Source organism: Poromitra crassiceps (assembly GCF_964638095.1).
Source record: "Poromitra crassiceps genome assembly, chromosome: 8".
In the NCBI taxonomy this organism is placed as follows: Eukaryota; Metazoa; Chordata; class Actinopteri; order Beryciformes; family Melamphaidae; genus Poromitra; species Poromitra crassiceps.
This window is the reverse complement of record NC_139629.1, coordinates 42,192,857-42,218,297: the sequence shown is the minus strand read 5'-3', so window position 1 is coordinate 42,218,297 and position 25,441 is coordinate 42,192,857. Positions and strand designations below refer to the sequence as shown.

General features: G+C 44.2%; 1 protein-coding gene across 1 annotated transcript in view; it reads right to left on the bottom strand.

Annotated features, from left to right (window-relative positions):
- The window catches only part of kif1b (kinesin family member 1B), an 87,569-nt gene that overhangs the window by 27,784 nt on the left and 34,344 nt on the right, over positions 1-25,441 (bottom strand). Inside the window, exons 12-24 of the mRNA XM_083642423.1 lie at positions 24,881-24,959; positions 24,607-24,749; positions 23,856-23,897; positions 21,734-21,948; positions 18,777-18,856; positions 17,784-17,859; positions 15,145-15,224; positions 13,952-14,058; positions 13,001-13,084; positions 12,426-12,606; positions 11,461-11,533; positions 1,060-1,165; positions 412-560 (exon numbers count right to left, since the gene is read on the bottom strand). Coding sequence (XP_083498549.1) covers positions 412-560; positions 1,060-1,165; positions 11,461-11,533; positions 12,426-12,606; positions 13,001-13,084; positions 13,952-14,058; positions 15,145-15,224; positions 17,784-17,859; positions 18,777-18,856; positions 21,734-21,948; positions 23,856-23,897; positions 24,607-24,749; positions 24,881-24,959 — 1,415 coding nt within the window. The remainder of the gene's footprint in view (positions 1-411; positions 561-1,059; positions 1,166-11,460; positions 11,534-12,425; positions 12,607-13,000; positions 13,085-13,951; positions 14,059-15,144; positions 15,225-17,783; positions 17,860-18,776; positions 18,857-21,733; positions 21,949-23,855; positions 23,898-24,606; positions 24,750-24,880; positions 24,960-25,441) is intronic.

The following is a 25,441-nucleotide window of genomic DNA, read 5'->3' as shown; positions in this document are numbered from 1 at the left end:
GTACAACCACAGTCTGATCTGCTGGCCACTGATCAGCTCCACTGGAGCGGTTGGGGTTAAGGGCCTTGCTCAAGGGCACCTCAGTGGTGGTAATGAGGGAAGGGCAAGCGCTGCCTTTTCACTTTCCCCACCAAGATTTATCCTGCCGGTCCCGGGGATTGAACCGACGACCTTCCGGCCACAAGCTCGCTTCTCTAACCATTGGGCCACCACTGCCGAAACTACTAGTACTCCTCTGTAACCATGACGACTGTCACAGACAAACTACTAGTACTCCTCTGTAACCACGACGACTGTCACACAGAAAACATACTTACAACTGCTACATGATTTGCTCAGATGGTCACAGCTGCAAACCTAACTTGTTATTATTATATTCCGGCAGATCAATCTAAATGGGGTGTTGTTTACCTTCTTCTTCAGCTCTACACTGATGGCATTGGCCTCCTTCAGGTACACAGCGTTTCCCCACAGCTGGTCGCGGAGGGAGGTGAACTGATGGTACCTCCACTTCCTGAACCCCCACTGGGCCAGCTCAAACTCGTGCTGCGTCCACGGCACTGCAGGGCGACATCATGAGACGCTGTGTTACCATGAGGTGTATGTACGCACATATACACAGGTCAGCCTTCAAGTAACACCAGGTTACTTTGACCTCGCTAAAATGTGTGCGTAGTAATTATCAGTAGATACATTAGTAGTCGTGCGTTTTCCATTTTAGGCGGATTAGAAGATTATGTTAATTGACTGGATGGACTGAATTCCGTCAGTGGGTAATTAGTATGGTGTGATATTAACAACTTTTCATGAAACTGAATTAAAGTTAAACATGTGATATGGTTTGCTTTTGATGTTGATGAGAGAGAAAATACTATACGCACATCCCAGTAGTTTAGGCTCTGGACGGAAAATGTGAAATAAAACAATATAGATGTCAGAGGAGATTTGTGATTCTTTACAGTTGTTTTTGTATCAAATATAACTTTGGCCTCTTTTGTATTCAATAATATCAAATTTGTTGTATCCCATTCGAAGGACATACGCTTGCCCGAAACGCACCTTCTTCCTCCTCCTCCTCTTCCTCGTCTTCTTCGTCAGGCGTGTCGGCTGCCAGCGAGCGGGTCTCCACCTGCTTCTGAAGCTCCTGTAGCTTGCTCTCATAAACCTGCACAGCAGCACAGAAGAAACAAAGAAGAGAGGGAGCATGTGGAGAGCTGCCCATCAGCCACAACAACAGGAGGGGAGCCAAGCTGAGCTGGCCGTCACCACCACACACACAGCTTGTGTGTTCAGCGTTTCCAATTTTCCATTTTCAAATTCCATACTTCATCCAGACTTTAATTTCTACCCTGGATTTGAAGACTTTGCTCAGTCACACTGGCTGAGCTGCAAGTAACACGATTCTTGTCTAGGCTAAATCAGGCGGAAGATTTACATTATTTATTTGAACAACAACAAATACTGCAACAAGTGAAATGACAATGGGGTTTGCAATTTCATAAAATGTGTAATGAGATTTTCAATGAGTGGGCAGTTTTTACTTCACTTTACTACTGTATATGTTGGATCCTAGTGAGCTTGTATGTGTAGTATGTAGGGGGAGTTGGTGGTTATAGACTAGCCTGGGTAAACGGCCGGCAGCAGACACGCCTACATTTATTATTAGAATTTTATTTGGTAGCGGCAATGCAATGTTTCATAGTTCAAATATATAGCAAGACACTGATGTGCTGCAAAGAGAGTTTATACCTGTTGTTTATTTTACAATAATGTTTCCTACCCGGAAGTGGTCCGCTTGCTACTGTGAGTCATCAGCAGGCTCTGTAACGTTAGCCTCGGGAGTCGGGTTTATCGCTGGGGAAAAGACCTCTAGCCGCCGGGGCCGGATGAAACACGTCCTATTAACAGGTTATGTTTGTTTCTAAGTGATTAATATGTTTCTCCGCAAATGCGACGATGTTTTGCGAGACACCGGTTCTGCATGAGAACTGCCCCCAGAAAGCAGGCCCGCCCACAACACTCATGATTGGTTCTCCGATGCAAGGCTTCCAACAGCGCCACCTAACGTTATGCAAAGATTTAAATAGTAATATTCTCAGTCTTACAGGAGTGAAATGGATTAAGACTGAGGGCTGATTCTAGGGTAAACCCAGCCTCCACGTGACGTCTATGTGCTAAACTTACGCTACAGGCATAGCCTGTGACGTCACGTTGAAGGCTGGGTTTACACTTTCACTTAAAATAACATGATTGTTGTGAGAATATACATATTTGAATGCCAAAAAAACAAAAAACGTGTCCATCATGAAAAACCCATAGCCCTGCAAAGGAATAGTTAAAGCAGCAGAAATATTTGAAGAGTTATGCTCCAAAACAATCCATTCTCAAGTGAGATATAACACAAAATTAAAGGGAAAGATTGCACTTAGTAAACACTATAGCGGGTTGTTTAAGTTTCAAGCTGATGTAATTAAGGACACATTGAAATAGCAACTAAAGTAATGATGTTTCTCCAGAAGACAGATAATCAGCATTTTGGAAATGTACTTTTCATTTTCAGCAATGCGAGGGAAATGGCCGGAGTGGAAGAGGAGAGAGAAATGGCCGGAGTGGAAGAGGAGAGAGAAATGGCCGGAGTGGGAGAGGAGAGAGAAATGGCCGGAGTGGGAGAGGAGAGAGAAATGGCCAGAGTGGAAGAGGAGAGAGAAATGGCCGGAGTGGGAGAGGAGAGAGAAATGGCCGGAGTGGGAGAGGAGAGGGAAATGGCCGGAGTGGGAGAGGAGAGAGAAATGGCCGGAGTGGGAGAGGAGAGGGAAATGGCCGGAGTGGAAGAGGAGAGGGAAATGGCCGGAGTGGAAGAGGAGAGGGAAATGGCCGGAGTGGGAGAGGAGAGAGAAATGGCCGGAGTGGGAGAGGAGAGGGAAATGGCCGGAGTGGAAGAGGAGAGAGAAATGGCCAGAGTGGAAGAGGAGAGGGAAATGGCCGGAGTGGAAGAGGAGAGGGAAATGGCCGGAGTGGGAGAGGAGAGAGAAATGGCCGGAGTGGGAGAGGAGAGAGAAATGGCCGGAGTGGAAGAGGAGAGGGAAATGGCCAGAGTGGGAGAGGAGAGGGAAATGGCCAGAGTGGAAGAGGAGAGGGAAATGGCCGGAGTGGAAGAGGAGAGAGAAATGGCCGGAGTGGAAGAGGAGAGGGAAATGGCCGGAGTGGGAGAGGAGAGGGAAATGGCCAGAGTGGAAGAGGAGAGAGAAATGGCCGGAGTGGAAGAGGAGAGGGAAATGGCCGGAGTGGAAGAGGAGAGAGAAATGGCCGGAGTGGAAGAGGAGAGAGAAATGGCCGGAGTGGAAGAGGAGAGGGAAATGGCCGGAGTGGAAGAGGAGAGGGAAATGGCCGGAGTGGGACAGGAGAGGTGCTGCTAGAAGCTGAGTCGAGTGTAATCCTATGAGGGGCGCCATCAGCGCAGGACAGGCTGTGGTCCCGATGACCTCATCCTGCTTGTTCAGTGTCTTCTGGGAGGACAATGCAGCCTTTTCTTATAGCAATTGTTAGAAAGGTTCCGGTTACGTGCTTCTTTGTGCGGGGTAGTTGTTACGTGCTTCTTTGTGCGGGGTAGTTGTTACGTGCTTCTTTGTGCGGGGTAGTTGTTACGTGCCCCTTTGTGCGGGGTAGTTGCCAAGGGGCAGATAACTGTGAGGGTCCGTGGTGCTGCCGTGGGCAGTTCCAACAAGTTAAATGAATGCACATCTTTGTATGTGCAGACACCTTTTGAATGCACTGGTTTTTGCAGTCCTTTCAGAAGAATCATCAACCTCCCTGCTGTATCCTACCAACAAGCTAAAAGCAAACTAGGGACAACACTACTGTATATAACCTCTCTCAGAATGTGCAGACTTGATTCAAACACTATTGAAATTTGATTTCTCATTAAATGAATCTAGAGGCGATGGAAACACTGAAATGTGGACTGAAATGAACTGTTGTTTCAAAACTTGAATATCCAAGTACTAGGCTGAAATGATGTATTGACTGAAAAGGATGTTTATGGGATAAATGACCGCAAATCTAACTTCCATCCCCAACCCATAAGTGAGCACATGAGAAATTGTCATGCTGTGGTCTTACTGACTGCAGTAATGACAAGACTTAAATCATACTTTTCTGACACTTATAGATACAAATCTAGAAGATTACTTTTATTTTAAAATAAAACGTTTTGGAAAGCACAATTAAAACTATTAATTCGAACTGCAGCTCTACATCTAGCGTTTGTGTTTATCCTGACTTGAGTTGTAGCATCTCAAAACTGTCTAGACTAGTCTTCTCTGCAACCGTGTCACCCTTGTATGAGACAGTGGTAAAATATTATAATAAATAACTGCATTTGGAACATGTCATTTTATTTCAGTCATACTTTGAAAATAAACCTCCAGCAACACAGGGATTCAAAATAGCCTTCTTCTTTTTTGTTTTAAACCTGTGAACAATACTGCTCAAATACAGTAGGTCCTGTATGTTGATTAAGGAGCATCACTTGGTACACAGCCACAATGAGGCACTTGATATTGCAGATTCAGACAGTAGTAGACGTACAACACTCAACAGAGATCTAACAGACATATATGTATATTTCAGAAGAATCGTATACTGTACATTGTCCATTTGATGTTGTATACTTTTCCAGCTTACCTGGTAGCTGTCAGCACCAGAGCATGCGTTATAGAACATTCTTTCAAGGAGCACTTATTGGGCCATGACAAAATGTAAGCAATGGCATGCAAAGATAGTCATATAAAGAGATGAGCACAAACAGCGTCGGGGTGGAGAGACTAAGCTTATATTGTATATAGAGAGGGAGATATATACAGTATATATATCATTATAACATTTGGTTTGTGTTACAAGTAAGGCAGAATATATATACTATTGTCAAAACTTAGAAAAAGATAAAAAGACTTTTTGATAGTCCTCAAACGTATGTTGTGATAGTGCCGAGTGCTGTTTTATTTCTTTGAAATGGTTTGACGGTCAACTGGTGTGAAACTGTTATAATCACTGGGTTATTTTAAAGCTAAGAATACAGCAAGGAGAAAACAGGCAGCCTTGCTGCTCATTTAAACAAGCCTCAGCCAAAACATGATGTGGACGACTGAGTCATATAGACTTTATTTGACTCTGATAGATCTATCTGGATTCGACGATTTGACTCTGATAGATCTATCTGGATTGGATTCTATGGGTATTATGTGGCATTTGAAGCAGTCTTCAAAATCTCATTTGACATGGATACTTCTCATGAATAACATTATGCAAAGACTTCAATTCTTTGTCCTGCCTCCAACATTTTTCACCGGCGAGTCTTTGGGAACCATGACAACACCCTGTTGGACATCCATTTGAAAGAAGCTGTACTCTGTGCTTAGTTACTTAGCGAGCCACAAAACCAAAATGTAAAAAGACCATGTGAAACAGAAATCAGAGCTCAGTCGATGATTTGTGGTTTGTAGAGGAAAAGTGGGGGAAGTTGTTTTGGACTGGTTTGACCTCAACATTCACGTAGGCATGTTTTGTGACTTTTTGGGGGCTGTGTCATCCCCCATGTCACCTAAGCCGTTTTCCCACATGCGTACCGGAAAATTACCTGTAAGTCAATATCGGACATTTCCCTGAATTTCCCTTCACACCTCAGCGCTCGCAAGTGGGAATCTAGGAGCGAAATTGCCTGTATGTTGGGGTGCAGGGGGGGCTTATTTGGGGGGTCGGCAAAACTCCCCTCTCTGCTCGAGAGAGGCCAGTCCTTCCGCACTTCGCAGCAGCCACACAGGACAGACACAGCGAGAATGGCAGAGGCTTGCAAGCTAGTAGTTTGCTTTGATGTGCGCGAATGATTAGATGATGCACGCTGGAAGTGAACGTTAAGCAACGTGTGTACACCTCGCCCAGAGAAGGACCGGTGTCGCGGAAAATGACTGCACCCGTTTCTCACTTGTATCTGCTATAGCGCATACCGCTCTTCTGACTTGTTCGAAACTGGTGAAATGTCCGCGACGACGGGGTTGCGCTTATACCGGAAAACAACTTTCCCACATGAAGGCATTAGACCACGTTCCGGTCATTTTGCGGTACAAAGCGCATGTGGGAAAAGGGCTCTACAGTACATTATGGTTGGGTACGTCGCATAGCAATTCTAGCCAGTCATTTCTCATTTCATGGGGTCTTTAATGGACTTCAGGATTTTAGAGAGAACTTGGCATCATGGCATTAGTGAAAACATCCTGGTGGGACAATATACCAACACATAAAATGTGGTAGTTTCAAAAAGGATCTTTAAAAAAAAAAACTACATTTTGAAGAATTTTGATTAACTTATTGCTCAACATAAACATTTGTGTACTCACAAAATAACTGATTATACAACTTATCGATGACTTGAACGAAGTGCAAAGTAGTGTCTGTAATACAAGTAGGGTGGCAGTCATATAAAAAAAAAAAAAAAAAAAAATGTGTAGTGTAATTTTTAATTAAAATTAAATAAGTATGAAATCAAGCAGCTAAGTGGCTTCTTGATTTCATTTAGAATTCTAATAAATCAGTATGTTACTACAACCAAGTTAGTTTAGTTAGTTTTGGTAGACAGTTTTCTTTTGTGATCTGTAGGTGAAAACGTCAGTATTGTTTTCAGAAGTAACATGTTAAGCACTGGATCGAAAGGATGCAAAGGAAACATTGGAGAAGAGGTAATTTGATTGAACTGTAAATGCACAGCAGGGTTAATGACATTAATGAATTAAAAAGGCACTTTTTAAAAATCCCCTTTCTTTTACCACCGTCTTTGTTTCAGTCTCCATTCAAATGGCAGTCACATAATGGACCAGTGGCATCAAGCCACTATCATTACATTTTAAAATGTCCAACCTACTGGTCCCTTGATTCCAGATCTAGGCCAATGAAGATTTATGCTGGACAGAAAATGTGAACTAGTAAAGGGAAGTTATTCCTCTAGCTAGCCCATCATACAATCACAGGGATACACAGAGAGAACTCAATGTTTTCTCTTCTTAGCTTGCGCTGCCGCAAAACCTTTGATGACTATTTGGACACTTGAAATGTTAATGGCTCAAAAGATTGATGATAAATCAATACTAAAATGGTAAAGATGTAAACTCAGAAAGTCAACCATGAAGATGTTTTGGCAAATCAAAGCATTACTGATGAATCAGAATAGGCACGGCAGAGTCTCTTTTGAAAACAAGTCGCCTCATCATCTGTTGGCTTCGATTCCTTATGACAGTTCTCCCAATGCGAGTGTTGACAGAACACACAATGCAGCGCAACTGATACAATGGCATAGATAGATTATGGTGATGATAAAATGTCCTCTTATAATACAAACAATTCAGATTTGGATCAACCAATAAAACACACTGTTCAAGTGCAAAAGTCACAGTTCTAGCTATCGGACTCCCATGATTCTGAGCTGTTGTGATCTGTAATGTATTTGCCTACTACAAGTATAGCCAACTAGTTCCTCCTCATCCCACAAGTCCCTCTCAGACTGTCGTCTCCCTGCTGGCTTTTAGGTTGGGGGCAGACATTTGCCTGCGCATTCTTGGAGGCGCCTGAAAGTTGATTGGATGGTTAGCTTGGTCAGTGTGGTGGTACTGCTGGTAGCCATTGAAGCCGGTATCTGTATAGGGTACGCCAATATAGTGGTGAGGCTGTTGTTGTTGTTGGGGGTGTGGCTGGGGATGTACTGGCTGGTTCTGGTAGTGGCGGGGCTGGTAGTAAGCCTGTGAATGCCTCCTGTTGGGTTCGCAGTGCTGCAGTGACTCCATGGAGCCAGAGGATCCATGGCGCTGGCGCTGGTGATGAAAGGAGTTGCTGCGGCCTCGTTCATGGGGCTGCTGATATGGGTTGTTCCCATTGGGCTGCTGATGCTGGTTGTTCCTGTGGTTGTGTCTGTAACCCTGGCTTAGACCCTGCTCCACGTCACTGCTTCTGCGCTGGACTGAGGGGCTTGGCAGCGCAGGACTGACTTGGATAACCGAAGCAGCCATTCTGTCTCTAGAATATGCTCCTTCCTCGGCCTGTCCTTCTCCCTCTTCCTCCTCTACCGCTTCTTTGGGCACCTTCAGCTCGATGACCTGCTGGTCTGTGATAATGATATGGGTGCCTGGGCTCCAGGAGTTGCGGTGCTTGGGGTTGCTTTTGAAGGGGAAGCGGAGCTTGCGGTCTTCTGGGGGTATGAAGCGATGTGGTCCAGATTGCCTGCGGAGCTGCTTGGAGATCTCTTGTTGTTGGAGGTTCTTCAGACGCACCTGCTCCTGACGCATCCAACGCATGTGGCCTCGGTTCAAGGTCGAGTCATCGCCTGCACTTTGGCCTGTTTGCAGTTCTGTGTCCTCTCCATCAGGCTTTTCATGCACAGGAGGTTTGCCGTCTCGAGGAATGGGAGTTCTAGCTGCGCTGGTAGAGGAGCTGATGCTAGGGGGCTTGTCTTGAACTTCTGGGGCGATGAACGGAAGGACCTTCTCCATTTTGACCATCTTGTTCCTGAGAGCGCGGATCTCCTCGTCCTTCATGTTATTTTGTTTCTTCACCTCGTGCAAGATGTCCTCAAGTTTGTCAATGTGCACCTTCAGTTCATCCATGACCACCCCTCCTGCTCGGGTCCCATTGGTGATGACATCCTCAATGCGCTCGTCGCCAACCCCTACAGTGTCCCACACATCCCGCGCCACCGCCCGCCACGAGTCCCGCTCGTTGGGGTCCTTCTTGCTGTAGCTAGCGCACAGCTCCTTCATCTTTACAATGGCCAGTGCCTCGATTTCCTGCCGTGTGTGGCGGAAGTCGTTGAGCGCTACTTCGTAACAAATCTCCTTGACCGCCTGGATCTTCAGGTCAGAGATGGTCACCCATTTGGAGTCCTTGGTGATGCGGCGGCGCTGAGGGACCTGGTACATTTTAACTGGCTCTCTTCTCTTCCCACTGCTGGGTAATCCACACTTTTTCACTATGGTTTGTAGCTTGCTGGGCGGCAGCTTTTCTCTCAAGGAAGTGATCAGTCTCCAACTCTCTTCACAAGACCTCTTATCTGAGTCATCCCCACTATCAGAGTCGCCATCCTTGAGAAAACAAAATAGGAAACAAACCAAAAATGGTTCCCAACAAAAAGGAGAAATTACAAATGGGAAATCAAAGAGAAGAAGGATGGCTTTAAAATAAGAATGAATACAAGTATGAATATGCAACATGGGAACTTCTATTATGATTAAAGCTCTTGTTGAAATCGGATCGCCAACATAATATTTAAGAGCCGGGACAGGATTCTGATGTTCAGGATTCAGGACATTTACCTAGATGACTCTTCCAAGTGTAATAACGTCATCTTTTTTCTTTTGCATACATCATTACTGTACAAGATGTATGACAACATGCAATATCATTCCCAGAGAAATATGTCCAAGATCAAATCAAGTTTGAGGAAAAAGCTTAAAAAGGAAAATCTAGCATAGACAGTGGCTTCCATTGACTTTCTTCTCATTTTGCCTTTCTAATATTTTGCCTCGTGAAATTGTTATGGGATATGAATTAAATCATGGTTACCATGACTACTTTCACCCATTGTTGGTATTACTTTACATGCCAACAAAAAAGCTAGCAGGCAAATAAGTGAGCCTTTTTCAAAAATGGGGAATTCAACTAAGCCAATATACTGTAGTTCCCAATGTTGCATATTGATATTAAAAGTAAAAGGTAAAGCATGACTATCGTGATTAGAAAAAATATAAACAGAACAGAGAAAAGTTGATGATTGGAGCACTTCTGCATTATTTTGTGATATTCCTCTTCATAATTGAAAATTTTGACAGCTGGATCCCAAACATGCTACAATGGCATGCAAAAAAACGTAGATGGATTTTGGAGCTTTACCCCTTTAGAAGTCCAGAAGATTTGAGTTGCTTTAGTATTAGCAGTGAGTTAGAAGACAGTGTTGTTGCAGTTTTATCGGAAAGCCAGTAGAGGGAGGACAGGCAGAAGTGAGGTTACGTGTTAATCCACTACAAGAAAGATGTTAGTTGAAAAAAAACAAAATGCAGTTTCTCATTTTTTTTTTGTAGACAAAGGACATTACAGATCACAACCAGTTGGAACAGATACTTCAAATCTTTGTGTATGACACTGTCTGTATCTATGACTAGAACGGGACATGTTTATGTCATTGGGAGTCTGAACACTGCCTGTAGTTCTGTATATAAAACCACCAGAGTATGGAAGAGGTCTGTGATTCATTGATTCAACTGTGAGCAGTGACAACTCTGTTGTTGAGCCATGGCCTCAAGTGTGCTACAGAGACACCAGGTAAAGGCTAGCAGAGGGAGGTGGTAGCCAAAGGCTAGCAGAGAGGGAGGTAGCCAAAGAAGTCAATGAGAAACCACATTGTCGCTATCCTTCAAAAACTACAGCAGGATTTGTTTTGTTATCACAATGCATTGTACAAGTCGGCAACTGCATTGAAGAGATGAGAACTCAGAACAAAACAGAGCGCGAAAACTAGAATAGAAATCTAATCCAAGCAAATCAACAGCCGCCTCGAAGTTGACCAGCTCAACAGCAAACACTGCAACTTAGTCCAGAACCGGTGCCGAGTTAAGAAAACATGCTATTAACATGAACCGTGCAAAAGCAGCATTATTTGATAAAAACAAGACTATTTGTTTAGATATTGATCATGTTAAATCGACTTTTAAACAATTTTGATCTGCGTATCAAATGAACATTCTGCTCTAAGGTGCTGTTTTGCAAGATTCAGTTCCACTCTAGAAGACACAAGAAAAGTGAAAATAAGGATTGGCAAAGGGGAAAGCTTTACAATTAAATTCTCACAGAATCAAATTGCGACAGAAAATCAGTCAAACTCAAGAATCAAGTGTGTGTGTGGGGGGGGGGGGGGTAAAAGCTAAACTATCTCAAACCAGAACAAGTCGATTTGAACTTCCATGCAAGAGCAGACATGCGCTAGGAATAAAAGTGTGATTCACACACAAACACACAAGAGAATCTCAAACGTGAGAAGAGCTCAGAGTGAAAATTAGTACTAGTCAGACTTCAACGGAGCGAAAGCGAAACCATCATCCAAAAAAACAAAAATCTAGCTTTCCAATTATATATTAACCAGCGAGAAACCATGTTTTAACTTTGTAACACACTTTAGACAAACAGTGCATTCTGAAGTACATTCCACTCAAAACAGTCACACAACTAGCAACGCATCAGAAACTACTACAACTTCAGAAGAGCATCATCAAAGTTGAGGCTTGGCTTCTATGAAACCCACCCTGCAGTTATTACAAACTTGGCTACGATGACTTAAGTTCTTACTGGCAAAATTAGACTACAGAGAGATGACGTCTCTAAAGTGGGTTTGATTGAATTCCAGCCTGATTCTTCAACACTTGAACTCACCAGTCTCTGTTGTTCCAGAAGTTGGTCTGCTTCCTCCTTCTCTTTTTTGTACAAGATCTCCATCTCAGTGAGTCTAGACAAATTAAAAAAAAGTAATCAAAAGCTCATTAGACAATTCGTAATACACAATCCATATTAGAAAACCCCCACATTGGAAAATTAACGCTATTCAAAGTTAATCAAACTTGATATTGTTCAATCAAACAGCATGTCTAAAAAAGGGGGGGGGGGGTTCCAGCATACTAAAATTACAGTGAAAGTTCTCATTACCAAAAATGCAGCACTAATTCCCAGTGATCTGTCAAAACAACATGAACTTTTATCCAAAATATGGTGTACAGTATTTATTTATCCATTCACATTAAAGCTCAAGTGCGTAACTTTTACATATAAATGAATATCCGTTACATTTAAGTCATTGCCAAACGAGTTCCCATAATGCTAATTAAGCCCATCAGTGCCACATAACCCTTTCTGTATTTCTCAGTAGAGTTTTTAATCTGGTGTCTGTGGCGATATTCCCACGCTGGCTAGATGAATAGACAACCCTCTGCTAACTTGAATGGGATAAATAATTCAGTTGTGCGGTTCTTATTGACTTTCTAAATGTTATTGGCTCGAATGTATCAAATTCTGGTAGTGAAATGAGTCATTTTGCGGGGTTGTGTGACGCTTAAAACTATGTATTCACTGTTTTACTGCCGTGAGTTGTAGGCTACGGTGTAGCCTATGACAAGTGCCACAATATGACTCCTTTTCCCCCAACCAAATCTGCCATATTTATTTCCGCTTTGCAAATTTCTCATTTATACTGCCATAAGAGTGAATTAGCGAGCAAAAAAAAGGTTTAATGTTCATATTATTCTTATTTTCCTTGCGATTTTTTTTTACCAATATTAATACACTCTGGACATTGCTGGCCATGGCGGCACCATTCAAATTCCACTTATGTGTGGATCCCGTACCTTTTCTCCATCTCCTGCTTCATGTCGATGCCCTGCTTCTCCAGCAGCTCCCGCTGGGCAAAGGTCCAGTCCACGGGCTCCACGGGCGTCTCAGCCGACGGGGTCTTCTCCCTCTCGGCCCGGGCCTGTTCGGGGTGGTTGAAGCGGAACACGTGGTTCTTTCCCATGATGATGCGGTTGCCTGAAACAAGACACAAGTGTATAGTAGAAGTGAGCATGGAGACAAGTGAAGGCATCATTCCACTGCAGCTGTAGAACAGTGTGAATAATGACCGATAACTCCAATGTTGGTGTTTATTTGAACTGAAAGAGGACACTCAAGTGACATGACCCTATAATAGATCGAGTCCATTGAACTGTCAAATCAATTAACCCTCGGTTATAGGTACATCTGCAACCCCCCACCCCAATTGATGAGAAGCTGTACTTTTGGAGATGTAAAGATTTTCATCTGACAGGATAGCAAATTATTACACAGATAATACCAATGGGGTCACACTTTCAGAGAGAATAATACACATGCATAAGAATTAGCACAAACAATGAAACACAATATGATACATGGTAATATGCACCTGAACGAAGCTGGACTGAATCTTCAACTCGTTTGCCGTTGACGTAGGTTTCGGATCCCTCGCAGGGCACCAGCATGACGATCACTTCAGCAAACACAGTAGCAACAAATCATCAGTGACTCACACCTTTCCTGAAAAGCTCGTTAACATTAACCGTTAAATGGTGAAGGGCCAATATCTATGCCATGGTGTACTGGTTAAGATATTCATGGCATCACTTTTCCATTAGCCAAAGGAAATGAAGAAAGAGGAGTCTACACACGCACCAATTCAACCAACTGAAGCAGTACTTAGGCTTGGCGTTTGGCTTTGCATGTTCAGTCTAGGGAGCAGAGATACTAGACTGATTGATCGGGCCGATTAAAGGCATTTTCAGCCATTTTGAGAGAATCGGCATCGGCCGATAAACAAAACAAAAAAAAATCTGCATGTCTGCACTTAACTGGGCCTGAAAACAAATAGATGCTGTTACTGTGTGCACGACTACACTACACAATTGTATTTACTGTATTTTTTATATAAGCACACTAAAACTTAATTTTTCATTCATATGTTGTTTTTTGACAGGGTTTTTTACCTGTGGACTGCAGAGTGCATCTACTTAAGCAAACAGAGACAATGAATGCAGATGATGCAATGCTGTAACATGTTCATTTAAGTTCAGCAATTTTGTGTCCAATTTGTATATATATATTTTTTTATCAGATGCAAAAAGACAAAAACAAAAAACAAAACATCATATCGGCATTATATATCCCTGCTCTCTAAATATCCCCATCGGCCAATGGAAAAACCCATTTCGGTCGATCCCTACTAGGAAGTATGGGTAAGGACCAGGAAAGTGATCCAGAACACACACACACACACACACACACACACACACACACACACACACACACACACACACACACACACACACACACACACACACAGACGGTAATAGTGTCTTACCATCTCCATTGGCATTCCTCTCACTGCGGAAGATGCAATGCTCTTCTCTGATATGAGCACCACTTAGAACGATGTCTTGACGTCGTTCGGCATCTGCCTGGCCCACCCTGCAGGAATCAGAGGAGCCATTTTGAGTGCGTGATTCCTTCCCTCTCATTCTATTGTGCAGCCATTTTGGCAAAAAAAAATACAATCAAATGAAAAACAATCAGTTGGCAGGGGTTACTGCTGAACCTGTAAAACCATTGCTTATGAGAAAAGGCAGCACTTCTGAGGCCCTGTGAGGTGTTTCATCTTGGGATCCTGTCACTCGTTATTGTCCCCCTCGGGCATGGCTGTAACTAAATACTTATGGGAAGAGTGTATAGAGGGGCCCAACAGGACAAAGAGGGGAGGAAAGTAACTTTAGACGGCACAAATTTGGTCATCAACTGCAGATTTTATGCCACCTTCCTCTGACTCTGAAAGTCCCTCTAGCTAAACAGAAAGAAGGAGAAACTAAATGGACAGTACTTTTCCCACAGACTCAAATTCTCTCTTCCCAGGAAAGCAGGGAGAGGGAGAGGGGGGGACATGCAGGAAAGGACTATGAGCCAGTTTCAAACCCGGTCCAGCTCTGTTAAAGACTTAGCCTTAATGGTACACACAGGCAGGCATGGTAAGTCCCACTATAAGCCATCATATCTGTGTCGTTTCTTTGACTGAAAAATGCTTCTACCAGATTAAAGAAAAGTTATTATGTGATGTTGACCCTTGTATTTTTTATGTAACTGTGCATGTTTGTTCCCCTTATTATTGGTCTCCCAACAGATCATGGCTGTGTCCAGCAGCTGCATATAGCTCAACTCAAGCCCCTGGTTGGTCCAAAATAGAGCTAGATTAGCTAACTACATCATTGTACATGACCGAACGGGGCATCGGTCAACATCATTTTCTTTGATCTGGTGGAAGCATTTTTCAATCCAAGATGAACGACACAGATATGACGGTTTATAGTGCGACTTTTCATGCCTGCCCCATTCACTTCAATAGAACTGGCCCCAAAGCAAAATGTGAACACTGACGTCAGTGATGTCTTATCCTTCTTTTTTAGCATCCTTGGTGAGTCACCGGGGTGCCCCCAGAGACTCCACTTCTAAACCTTTGCAGACTTTCACGCGGCATGTCGGTGTTAGGATTCCAGGTTGGGTTACCTTGTAATTCCGTCTTTGATGTAGTAGAGCAGACACTCTGACATGAGTGGATCCTCATTCAGGTTCACCAGGTGGGGAGTCTGTTCAGTGGAGGAGAAATGAGAGTGAGGTAACAGTCTACCAAAAGAAAATATTTCTGGGATTTCACTACTTTCAACGGTACTTCAACAGGACAGCAATTATACTGCACTTAAAGGATGGCCTTACCGGTAATCAACCCACTTTATATCATTAATAATCTCGGTAATAGAAGCACATGGGCAGCGTTTACCTTCTCTCTCCGTTTTCCTCACGGAGATCTCCCATTTGCTCCTCTAGCAAAGCGCTCTGTTCTGACGCGTTTTACGTCACAACGCGTCACAATGGAACTGTGGAAGTTCTGCTTGAGAGGCAGAATCTACTCTGCTGTTATTGTCTATTTTTTAAGTATGTGCACATGGCATTGAGAGCCTTAACGAGCCTTAATGACTTGCAGTTGGCGGGGCGGAGTTTCTGCAGGAGGATTTTTCTCTGCGAGTTAAGCAGAGAGAGAAGGTAAAACACTGGCCATGTGCTTATATTACCCAGATTATATATGATACAAAGTGGGGTTTTTATGGGTAAAGCCATCCTTTGAACTGGGCATAGTTTCATATCAGTATCATCAAGGACTTTTTCAGTGATACTCTACATGACTATCGCCTTCATGACAGCAGATTGAAATGGCCACATTGGACACAACGCCGACACCTCTAAAGCCTGATGATACATCACAATGCTACTACAAATAATGCTAGGAACTACTCCACCAATGTAACCAACCTTCTTTGGGGAAAAGACCCCGTTAAAGTCTGTATAGAGATCACAAGGCTTCTCAACGAAAAGCTAACCCATGGAGAGGCCGCGGGTGAGAGGAGGGGAAAAAGAGAATGAAGGAAAGGAGAGAAAAAACAAGAGGAGGGTCAACACCATTCCTGAAGAAGGATTAAATTAAAAGGAGGGACTTTTTTCTGAAACCAAAGCTGATCTGGTGACAGTTGGCTCGGAACATTCAGTGACTAAAGGATAACCGATAGCTCTTTTCGCCTCCGTCACGATCTTGACTCTGCTGCTGACGAGAGCGAAACCGACACACCTACAGGTCCTTATATTGCTGGCATATCAAGCTGCCTCTGCTGGGAGATGGGGAAGTAAGTAAGGAGAGTGCAGGGAATATAGCATTTAAAAGCCTCACGAGAGCACTAATAGATCTAAGGAGGTGAAGGAAAGGGGTGACAGCGAACATCTAGTCTCTTTACAGTGCCAAGTATATTCAAACTTTGTTTAAAGAGCATGGTGCAGGTAAAAAAAAAATCTGAATCGACATTTTGGGCTCATGATTACAGTGAAAACACTCCAGAAAGACAAAGATCCCCCGCCCCCCCACACACACAGGCCCCCAGGGTATAAATATGGAGGAAAAGGTGGCATTTTATAAATGGGCGTGTGACATAACAACAGGAGTGACATCACAAGAGGAGAATGTTCTGCTGGGGCTGACACAGGGATGCAAAGTCATGGAGAGTGAAAAAAGGTGACAGATACCAGGGCAGACATAAAACCACTCAGAAATCCTCATATTTTGGGCTGAAAAATGTGACTGTCACCTAAAGGTGACTAATTTTGCATCCCTGTGACATCACAAAAGGTAGTTCCATGAAATGGACCAGTGCCCCCTGCTGGTTACAAAAACGAGTCTAAACGCAGCTATGTGCGATTGAAAAAAAGTTTTTCCCCCCCAAATCCCATTGCTATATAGATGGTTTTCACAGAATTGGGTTGTTATGGGAACAGTTTTGAACCCTAGCTTATTTCCTGTCAGCTATTGTATTAGCAAACATTGCAACAGGAAGTAAAGCTAGGGGCAATTTTGAATGTTTATGTTGTCAAATTAAAAGCGTCTATACCCCTTCCACATATGAATGCAATGTGGTCTCCAACCTGCACCATGCCCTTTAAGTGGGGAACGTAAAATCTTTACCTCCAAATGACTGTACGCAGAGCCACTAGACAAGTCTTAAATGTGACAACATCGTGTTGAAAGCTGTTCCCATACAGAGTGTCAATCTAACACAGAGGGCAACATGATACTCTAGATGTTTCACATCGTTGTAAAAGGCTAGTAAATACATGGCCTGGAGGAACATCTATGCACATGATGGCAGCAGATGTGAGGAACTACTCTCTGAGCAATGGAGATACACTGATGCTAACAAATCACTACAACAGACTTCAGCTCTGCCAGTTATAGGGACTACATCCAAGTGCACACGCACGGGGTAATTTATCTGTTGATTTAATTGAACAAACCTGCTTCTTCGTAGGAAGACAATCAAAGTGATCATCAAATGGACTTTCGTGTTTTAGCTGAGTATGTGGAGGAGGCAAAATAACAAGGAGAAAGAAAGAATCAAGTGAATAGACGGGAAGACCGAGTCACAGTTCAGGGAGGGTCTTTAGGAAATGATATCGCATGGAAAAGAATGCTGATGATGTGATGGAGGAAGGGCGTGCGTCACCATGTGATGATGTGATGGAGGGAGGGTGCGCATCGCCGTCCATTGGAAGATCGATAACGTCATTGTCACCAGCATCAATGTGTGTCATCATGTGTCTCCTACCTTTTTAGGAGAGAAGACGCCCAAAGTTCCTCCATCTTCACGGATTGCTACACCCATCTCTGCGAGCAAGGCCTCCCTATGTGCGAGGAGAAGGCATTAATAAGTTCAGACGATAATTTAATGATTTAAGTAAAAGATAACGTGGAATGCGTCATCAGTGCCGTCACACAACAATACACAAGCCTATAGGGTGGTGCAGGAATGAGTCCTAACACCAGGAAATGGGTCAGCATTTCCTCATCTCCGAGTCAATGGGTTTTTGGTTAGATGGACGGACGGACAACCCAAAAACCCAATGCTTCTGGCCACGGCCATCGCCGGCATAAAGAAACACGTGAACTCTGTACATGTTCTTGTGCTTGTGTATGGATAAGAGCGAGGAAGATGATGAGGAGTGATGGTGTTCGACCTTACACCAAGTGACTTATGGCTTGACAACAGGCACAGAATGGCACCAGCGATACACAGGGGGAGGCTCAATGGGCAGACAGTAACATGGTTGATGTGACAGCCAAGAGAGGGAGAAGGGAGAGAGATGGAGGGAGAGAGAGAGGGAGAAGGGAGAGAGATGGAGGGAGAGAGAGAGGGAGAAGGGAGAGAGATGGAGGGAGAGAGAGAGGGAGAAGGGAGAGAGATGGAGGGAGAGAGAGAGGGAGAAGGGAGAGAGAGAGAGGGAGAGGGCGAAGGGAGGGAGAAGGGAGAGAGAGAGAGGGAGAAAGAGAGAGAGAGGGAGAAAGAGAGAGAGAGGGAGTGCGGGCAGCGGAGTGTGACGACAGAGCGAGGAAGGGAAGTGGACAGAAGAGTGCAGAGGAAATAGATGGGTGAAGAGAGCGAGAGAGACGGCACAGATGGGTGTGAAGACAGACAGAGACAGGACTGTAGAGGGAGGGAGGTGGGGCTTCACAGACCAGCATGTGTAGCACTGGCAGGGCACAGATGAGCAGAAGGAGAGGTGGTGGTGGACACTGGACAGAGGGCTCTCCCTGTACTGACCTCTCCATGCGGATAGACTCCGTCTTCCGCAGCTTCTCCTCCCAGGTTTCATTGAGCTCAGCGATGATCTTCTCTGATTCCTGAACACAACATGGAGAGAGAGGGGGGGGGGAGCCATGTGTTCAGTATCATGTGATCTGAACTACTACTGTAACAGTGTAGTGTGGGAGCCATGTGTTCAGTATCATGTGATCTGAACTACTACTGTAACAGTGTAGTGTGGGAGCCATGTGTTCAGCTACCCAACAACAGGCCACCACAGTATGTGTGGTTGTGCAATTTAGGTTAGTCTGCGACATACACCCCGGGAAGATTTATCAGTGTAAAGGTTTAATCATGCAATGTAGGTGGGATCTCGGTAAAGATTATAATTACGGTGTTTGTAATGCAATAATAATGACTCTACCTTTAAGAAAAGGATCTGCGGAATCGTCATTTTTGTATCATTAAAACAGCCACAAAACCTTCTATATTAAATATTAAAAGGCTTTGGAAAACCAGTAACCCGATACTGCCAGATGGTTTGTTTTTCCGCAGAACCACCTGGGAACTTGATATTGGAAACCGGTTCAAAAGGGCAGGCACTTTAAAAAAAAACGTGGCAGGTGATTGGATGAACCATCTGTCTATCACGGTCTAACTTCAACCACTTAGAACCGCTTCCTCCTTTCTTCGGACGCTGATTGGTCCAAACCAACCAATAGATTGGAGCGTGGTAAATGGATTTGTCACATGATCGTGATCTCGTTCTCACTAGTGTCCTCTAGAGAGAGAGTGGAGTCAGCGGAGGACCAAAAGGACTCATTAGCCAATGAACAGCCAGGAATGGGTCTCGCGCTACTTTTGCATGCTAAAATAAAGCTGATAATGTACAATTTGATTCAAGAAAAAAAAACTTTCAAAGGACAACACAAACTGTCCATTTTGCTGCAACTCGACAGTGCTGCTTAATCCAGGACCTTACTTCCTGGAACTCTTGAGAGTAAAAAACTGGTCCATTGGAGTGAATGGAGATGTCGCAACATGGTCGCAACTCTTCTTACACAGCTCTGGTTCTCACGCAAATCTAGCTGCCTCGCAAGGTTAAAACACTACCATGTTGTTGTTGTTGTTTATACTCACACAAGCATACAAATCAGTCCCTCATCCCTGATATAATGGCAGAATTAAAAGCTATATTGAAATGTTCAAATAGGGACCTATATTGAACTAAATACTGAAATAGGGAGTGCTAAAATTAAACGACCAATGTTAGACACTCTAGTCTGGAGCAGTAAAAGTGGATATTTGCCTCAGCATTACACCTAATAGCCACTTCTGGATCTATTTTGGTCTCATTTCTTTCCTATCTGCGTCGGCGGCTGACGTCATTGGATGACATATTGACTGGGTGGGCACTGTGGTCGCCATGGAAACTGCAGCTCCTAACGGTTGCTGGTTGCGTTCCCTCGTCGACAGAGCGTGAGGTTTGACTGTGAGCGTGAGAGAGACATGGAGCCCAGAGGCCAGATAAGGATTGATAGCGAGAGAGGATTTTGATTGTTGTGCTGCTCATACGCTCAAAGTAGAACAATATAAATCTTGACATGAAACAAGCTGTGAAGTTAAGGAAGAAAACGCACAGCCCAGCGAGGTCCAGACCTACGGGAGACGCTGATGAAGACGGTGCAGCTGAAATACATTTCTCCATGAAAGCAAAGACCACAAAACGGAGAAGACCGACTTGCATTCCATCAGATTAAATGAATTGTGACCGGTTTACTCCTTTACTGAACAAATATTACAGTGTGTGGTGTGTGTGTGTGTAGTGTCTGTGTGTGTGTGTGTGTGTGTGTGTGTGTGTGTGTGTGTAGTGTCTATGTGTGTGTGTGTGTGTGTGTGTGTGTGTGTAGTGTCTGTGTGTGTGTGTGTAGTGTCTGTGTGTGTATGTGTAGTGTCTGTGTGTGTGTGTGTGTGTGTGTAGTGTCTGTGTGTGTAGTGTGTGTGTAGTGTCTGTGTGTGTGTGTGTGTGTGTGTGTGTGTGTGTGTGTGTGGTGTGTGTGTAGTGTCTGTGTGTGTGTGTGTGTGTGTGTGTGTGTGTGTGTGTGCGCACACACTGCACTGGATACCACTTCACCTGTCAGTGCTTTGATTAATTTTTGATCAATTTTAAGTCTGTATGAATCAGTTGAATTTTAATCAGCCTCGTCTATTCATAGATACGTCCCTGTTTATACAATAGACCTCACATTATAGCGAGGCATTTTTTTTAAATGTTAAATAAAAGGTACATTTTCCATATTCCTTCCCACAAGTAGGGATGGGACCGATCCGATCCAATATCGAGTGCCGATACTGACATAATTCACGAATCGGATCGGGGGGGAATATATACGGTATATATATTTTTATTTTTGCAAAACCAGCGCGGGCCGCACAGCTGGCCGTAATTTGCCCATGTATAATAGTATCCTTCTTTGCCTTGTATATTTTCTTAATTTTGTCTGCTTTTTGCAAGGTATATAAAAAAAAAATCTTTAATTGGCCAAATTTGCCTATACCAAGAAAAATATCGGTATCGGAAGAATATCGGTATTGGCAGATATTCAAATTCAGGTATCGGAATCGGATCGGAAGTGAAAAAATGTGGATTGGTGCATCCCTACCCACAAGTACACACTGCCCCATATAGCATTACACAGTTCTGCTATTAACCCTACAGGTGTGGCAGCTATAATACAAGGCAAAAGGAAGAGTGTGAGTTCTAGTATTTTCCAGTCCTTGGAGAGAAACAAATCTATTTCAAAAAGCATATTTTGGAGACTGTCGTAGTCGCTAAAGGTGTGGGGTTTATCAGGGTGGGACAGAGCGCTATGGGATGCTGCTGCTCCCTTCACCAGAGACGGTAAAAGGGAGTTGATTTGGGAGCTTGCATACAGAGACCCACTCAGCTGGAGAAGTTCCAGTGGTTTGTTTACCTTGAGCCGTTCGATGGCCTCCTCTCCTCCCGGGGTGGACATGATGCGCTCCTGGATGCTGGTGACTGACTGCAGCAGGCCCACCTGGCTGCACAGCGAGCCAGAGGACGGGGAGGCTGTCAGGGAGCCAATAGGGGCTGTGGAGAGATGGCCAGGGCGTTGGTTCTCTGAGGCTAGCAAGTATCTATGCTTATTGTTGTGTATGTCTTTCAGGTCTGAGGCAACACCAGGGGAGAGAGAGAGAGAGAGAGAGAGAGAGGGAGGGGGGTGGGATAGGCCCGGGAGGAGACAGGAAGAGGAAACCACACAAAATGGAGGAACGAAATACGAAAAAGGAAGAGAGAGAGAGAGAGAATGAAAATGGGGAAAGAGAGAAGGACAAAAAGGAGGAGAGACCAATGTAAGACACACATTGTCAAAGGGTTAAGACAAACACCAGAATGGTCAGCTAGACAGAGCAGCAGTTTTCACTCCAGGTCGTTTTCAGGCTGCTTGCCAAGTTATGCCATGCATAATAGACTAGTACTATTCAACCTGGTGAGGAAATACATGAGCTAATAGCTTTTATTTATATTATATATATATTCATAAACAGTCACTATGTGTTTTTACCATAGGCCAAAATGACAGTCCCATGAAGCCATGAACACAGAGCACAGCACTTCTTGTTGTTATACTGTAATTGTAGGATATAGTGTGATAGTACAGCGTTGTTGTTCTTGTCTTCTATGTGACATGTGAATATATATATTATTCCTGTGTGTGAAAACTGCTGCGAACGCATCAACTGGAGGACAGGACGGGAGGGAGGGAGAGGGAGGCAAGAAGGCCCAGATGAAGACAGATGAGACAGACTGATATAGAGACACATGCTGCCAAAGTTCAGCCTGCAGTTCACTACTTTTATTCTCTCTCTCTCTCTCTCTCTCTCTCTGTCTGTCTGTCTGTCTGTCTCTCTCTCATATAGACACACAGCAGCCTCAGTAAAGGTCAGCCAGCCCATCTCAATAATGGCCTCAAGGGCATCTCAAGTAACAGAGGCCCTGTAAGCCTAGAAGAAGAGAAGCAAACGAAAGAAACGTGTTCCCTCAACAAAACGACTGACCGGTCAAAGTGGAATGTAAACGAGTTATGGGAGGTGCTGCTGACATTCATGAGATACAGTAGAAATGTGCAGGCGCCAGCAATTTGGGGGCGTTTCCAAAAATAGGAAAATAGGAGCGCATCAAGGCCCAGGTCCTGATCTATTCAACTTGATGAGAGAAAACAACAGGGATGTAATATCATCATAATCGATGCATTTCTCCTGCATTTTGAAGTAAGGCAGGTGAACATCTATTCTTATTTAACACTTTGCAGCTTAGGGGTGTTTACAGGGAGTAGCACAAGAGACAAGACAGGATGGAGGAAGTGTTTGGGGAGAACGTTGGAGAACAGAGCAGAGGAAGGCAGACAAATACTAACTATTCACTGCATACTATCAAAGCACATGAAATGAGTACCCACTATGGATACTATTAGCTCTAGTCTGGCTACTTAGTAATGTAAAGTCATGCACCTGTCAGCGTGTGGCTCTGAGCCTCAGTTTGAGCAGTGAGGAGCAGCATTCTAAACACTTGAGCACTGTCACCTGCAGTGGATCATTAGTGAACCGAAGAAAGGAAAAGACAGAAAGACCACGAGCTCACTGGCAAGAAAAGAAGTTTGAGAATGTGAGTGTAAGGACCCAAATGGTTGAGAAGAAGTGATGTGGGTGGGTTGGAGGTGGGAGAAGACATCTATTTAGATGGAATTGGAGGGTTAATGCGATGGAGATGTTCTCAAATTAACTTGTGATACAGTTTGGATTTGAGCCTGCTAAATAGCTGCCTCGCCCCCGTCACTCGGAAAAACCAAATCAACACAAGCGCAAAGCATGCTAGCCCTCGCCAGATCACCACACCTCTGGAAGCCTTGCGTTCCAGAGTCTCCTTAGCTGTTGCGTCTTTAGCGTTAACATGCAAAGCTGAGCGCAGAATTAATATGGAGGGAATATGGGGGAGGGGGGGGGGTAAGCAATGTTAGCCATCAGTATTACGGCAAATAGCGATAGACGATGCAGGACCACCACACATATACACACATTTGACTCCACTTGCTGGACAATCATCCCCCACAGGCTCAACTGAGGGGAGGCAGGAGAAGATGAGAAGGGACAGAGGTCAGAGGTCAGGACCAGTAGAATGGGAGGAAAAGGTTACAGACATTTGTGACTGAGCTGGATGAGAGCGAACAGGAGAACGAGGGAAGGGAAGAGATGACGTGGGATGACTTTCACAAAGTGCCATGTCATTAAGCATGATCGACGCATGCATTAGCAAGTAGGCAGGTTATTCATTAATTCAGTTATTAATTGGCTTATTATGTCTGTAATCGACTAGGCTATGAGCCATTGTGTACAGCAAATCAAGTGTGTTATTTCAATGCAGCTGTATCACTTCAGTACCACCATGACACTATGTAGTATGTACTCAATGAAAATGAGCCAACGTAGTCATGTAACATGTTTCATGAGATTAACTTGAACATATAAAGTATAAAACATTCCCTTGAATGTACTGTAAATTAACTCTACTGTAGTAGTAGTTTTATATATAATACATATAACAACATGATACATAATAAACCAGGCAGTAGCATGACAAATGTTTCTAAAAGTGTATTAGGTTTTGCATTATAGGCAGTGCAATGGACACAAAGATGGATGGTTGAAGAAGATGAGATAACAGAAGATGTTGCCAGCTTGTGGTGGTGGACCCTGAGAGAGAAGTCGGCTGAAAGGCATGCCATGTGTCCTCTCCGGGGACGGCCAGCTGCGAGAACACTAAACTCACTGTCCAGGATGTCTCCCAGGCCCTGGGCACGCAGCAGGTCCTTCAGCCGAGCCACTTCATCCTTCAGCTCGCGCACCAGCTTGTTGTTGGGATCCTCGTTGATGATAGCGTTGCATTTGATGCTCTTGGCTCGGTCGGCGTAGCTGTCGAAGACAAAACAAAATACAAAGACAATAAAGGATCCGATTCACTGGATGATGGACCGGCAAGATGCTGAATAATAATAGTATTATTCTGTAAAAATGATCATCTGTGTGTTGTGCGGGAACCTTACCGGAGCGTGCTGAGCGTTTCATCGTAGTTGATGTCTGCAGGACTGAGGGCGGCTACCATAGCTGTTCTGGAGTTTCCACCTGATGGCAAAAGATCGGTCAATCGGTCAATTATGTGCGTGCGCACGTATGTGTGTTTGGGTTCTAGGAATATATATATATTTTTTTTACCTTTATTTATACAGGGGGAGTCTCACTGAGAGCAATGCTCTCTTTTTCAGGAGCGCCCTGTTCACATTCACACACACACATTCATACCTGGAAGCTGCCCAGTACAACCACAGTCTCATCTGCTGGCCACTGAGCAGCTCCACTGGAGCGGTTGCGCGTTAAGGGCCTTGCTCAAGGGCACCTCAGTGGTGGTAATGAGGGAGGGGCAAGCGCTGCCTTTTCACTTTCCCCACCCAGATTTATCCTGCCGGTCCCGGGGATTGAACCGACGACCTTCCGGTCACAAGCTCGCTTCTCTAACCATTGGGCCACCACTGCCAAGTGCCAACACTGATCCCAACGGATAACAGGCCTGTGCCATTTTGCTAGAGCGAAGTGCTATGTTGATGTGT